This window comes from Lactuca sativa, chromosome 1 (assembly GCF_002870075.4).
Source record: "Lactuca sativa cultivar Salinas chromosome 1, Lsat_Salinas_v11, whole genome shotgun sequence".
Classification (NCBI taxonomy): Eukaryota; Viridiplantae; Streptophyta; class Magnoliopsida; order Asterales; family Asteraceae; genus Lactuca; species Lactuca sativa.
In genome coordinates, this window is record NC_056623.2 from 135,951,439 (window position 1) to 135,954,755 (window position 3,317).

Sequence of the window (3,317 nt, forward strand, 5' to 3'; positions counted from 1 at the left end):
TTCCCTCCCTCCCTTCTCTCAAAGTAGGTACGACATATATCATCCCTAACCTCAAATTCCTATGCCAAATGATAACTTAAGCTTTTATTTTATGATTGTAGTGTTTATGAATACTCACAAGTGACCAAAATCCGTCATTAGAAAGCATTAGTGTTGATTAACCATTGTGCACATCAAACCTCAAAACAAAATACAAAGAAATTAACCCAAACAACCATTTATAAGCAACAACACAACAACATAACAATTCATGCTCACTTTCACCAAAAAAGAAACCAAGTAAACGTACCATTCAACAAAATACATACCCAAAACATCTGACTTATTCCCAACACTTCAACAACCTTCGATTCTTCAACTTATTCGCAACGCCTTAATCCACTTCAATTTTTCATATTCACGACGCTTACATTCTGCAATTCAACTTTAAGTGTTTTTAAGTACTTGACAGCTTCATCAAGCACATCAACAGTACTCATTCTTTTACTATTCGGCACAATTCCTCTCAATGAATCCACCATCTTCTTCATTTCGCGACGCTTTCTGTCGCTAACACCACTCGATTTACACGAAGCCATCGATAAACCAAGCCCGCTGCCCCTGCCCCTGCCCGAGCCCTTTCCGGGCAGCCTCGAAGAGCAAGAATCCGCAGTGTCAATTTCGTCATTTCCATGCGTTCGGGCAGTACTAACTTCCTCCTCCTCTTCATACCCTTCTTCCCCTTCATCTTCTTCGTCTTCAAAACTCATTAATATATCGATATCCGCTGAATCTTCTTTCATAATAGACTCAACTTCTCTAGAGGCATTTTCGTCATTTCGCGTAACATGGATGTAACCCGGTGCGGGAACGGGAACCGACGGGTGGTACATTATCTGACTACGGTTATCGGTCCGGTCAAAGATAATGAAATTTCTCGGGCAGATTTTCGAGGGTTGAAAGTCAACATTTTGACCGAAGTCAACATTTTGACCAAAGAATGATGTGAATGGAGGAGGATTAGGAAAAGGGAGTAAGTGGTGTTGGTCGCTTTGCATTTTTACTATTTTTTCTCTTTTCGGGTTTTTTTTTTTTTTTTAATTTAAGAAAAGAATTTTAAAAGCAATGTGGAAAGAGCAAATGATGCTCTTAAGTTATTTCCATTTTTCGTGAATATTTATAAACGAAATTTAGTTTACTAGTAGCCAAGAGACAAATCTTTTTCACTCTCTTCTAATTAAAAAAACAACCAATGAGAAGGTGACACCTGTCTATATCCCGAAAACTTCAAGGGTAACAGACTACGTAATGGGCTTAAGCAACTGACGAAAGTATTCAGCCTGTAATATAAAAACAACCAATGAGAAAGTGACACCTGTCTATATATAAACATTACCTCTTACAAATAAAAAATAAAAAAAAAAAACTTACCTGACAAACTTGCATCAAATTGTAGTAAGCAATGACCCCAACACTCATTTTAATCTTACCAAATTCCTTTAAAACTCGAATTCTCTTTTGTGCAACACCAATGAACATTCTCAGTCCTCCACCCAGTATTTAATAACAAATAAAAAATTTGTCACACCACTAAAAAACCAAAAAACTTTATACCCTGCATCAAAAAAAATAATAATAATAATCTAGAATTAGAAACAACATATTTTAATTTCTTAAACAATGTACCTAACAAGAAAAAAGATTAAAAGTACAATGTAATACTTAATTCCGTAGATTTTTCAGATTAAAATGGTGTTACAATGTTATAATAGAAAGAAATGAAAGTAAATGATATATAATACAGAAATAAATGAAACTACATTGATACATAAATGTAATAAGTTGATATTATAGGTAGAGAAATGTAAGTGTATTGTTAGTATGAGTTATATAACAAAGAAGCATATACCTAAGAAATCTGAGTTTACAGGATAACACGAAAGAACACCACCAATGGCAAACACTTTCCGAAGTAATTAACACCCAAAGCCGTCCAAGGCATCTTGTTTTTCTACTTTAAAATCAAATCATATGATAATCCCCAACACGTAAATCTGAAACGCCATAACCAAAAACTCGATGTTAGCATCAATTATGAGAATAAGAACACATTATTCCGATTTACATCCTCCGAATTCAATCGATATGGAAAAAATAAGAATAGATGTTGCAGGGGAATGGAAAAAGATACAGAACAGCTCATGAACTCAATCGGATCAATTATCTTCTATTGATGATTGCGAACAGAGAAAACGATCTAACTAAGATGAGTTCACGAATACACAGTGGTTTCAACTTTCAAGCAAATTTGTCACAGATCTGAAGAATAAAGCGTGTAGATTTAGCGGATAACGGAGAAACGAAGAAAAAGCTTCTGACGTATATTATATAATGTATTCAAATTGTATATACAGATCTTCATAGCAAGAAACAAATTTTAGGAAAATTACAATTCGATAACAAGCGAGATCCATAAATCAAAACTGTTTAACACGAAATCCAAATAACACCACAGAACTTGAGCTAACAAATCAGAACATAGTTACATACCGATATCAAAATTGGCACAAAATCAAAAACGATCGAAGCTTTGTTGACAAAAGGAAGCTCGAAAGATCTTTAATTTCTTATGCAGGTGTATAGAGAAATGGAAAAAAGAGAGGATGATAGAGGGGATCTAGAGTGGGTGTGGTTTGATTTTGTGGTAGTTTTTTTTTTTTTGGGGGTTTGTTGGAGAGTGTGAAGGAAGGATGAATGTGAGCCGTTGGATTGAATTTGGAGGTGGGAGAAAAGCTTTACGCGTATTGCGGTGGGTGAAAGTCGCCGTTGGATTGGGATATTAAGAGCATGCGTGGGGGACCCACAAAGGGTTTGACAAAATGCAAATCCTGTGGAGTAATCTCTTGGGATATGGTTTTGTTTTGTAAGCATGTACTCGACTGGTACTAGTCCTTTTTTTGCATACCATGACACGACACTACTACTATGCATTGGTAAACTCTTTTTATATGTTTGTGCATGGGTTAAATGATTGTTTATTTATTTAAATAATAATTGTGTTTTATGTAATTGTGATTTGTTTTATGAATAGAATATGTAATGTTTGTAACTTGTTGAATTGTTCAAAACATGGTGGTTAATGTATATCAAAATTGTTTAATAGTTTGAAGTATAAATTCATAAAATATAAAATATTGTTATAAATATAAATGTAAGATGTCATTGTTTGTTTAAACTTTTTTATATATAAATGTATTTGATCAATTTTGAAGGAAATGGAATAAGCTAATCAATATAAATGAGTGTTTTAATAATAATTATTATTATTATCTTTTTTT

The 3,317-nt window shown here is 33.7% G+C and overlaps 1 protein-coding gene across 1 annotated transcript; it reads right to left on the bottom strand.

Annotated features, from left to right (window-relative positions):
• Nucleotides 1–201: 201 nt before the first annotated feature.
• LOC111895044 (transcription factor bHLH144) lies at nt 202–2,843 on the bottom strand. The gene is made up of 4 exons (XM_023891152.3): nt 2,530–2,843; nt 1,889–2,033; nt 1,411–1,594; nt 202–1,319 (listed from the first exon to the last, which is right to left on the bottom strand). Exon 4 carries the CDS (start codon nt 1,035–1,037, stop codon nt 384–386), a length of 654 nt encoding a protein of 217 aa, XP_023746920.1. The 5' UTR covers nt 1,038–1,319; nt 1,411–1,594; nt 1,889–2,033; nt 2,530–2,843; the 3' UTR covers nt 202–383.
• Between the last annotated feature and the right edge of the window lie 474 nt (nt 2,844–3,317).

Excerpts from the sequence above, each read along its gene's own strand:
- LOC111895044 (XM_023891152.3), bottom strand. The coding sequence starts at position 1,037 with ATGCAAAGCGACCAACACCACTTACTCCCTTTTCCTAATCCTCCTCCA.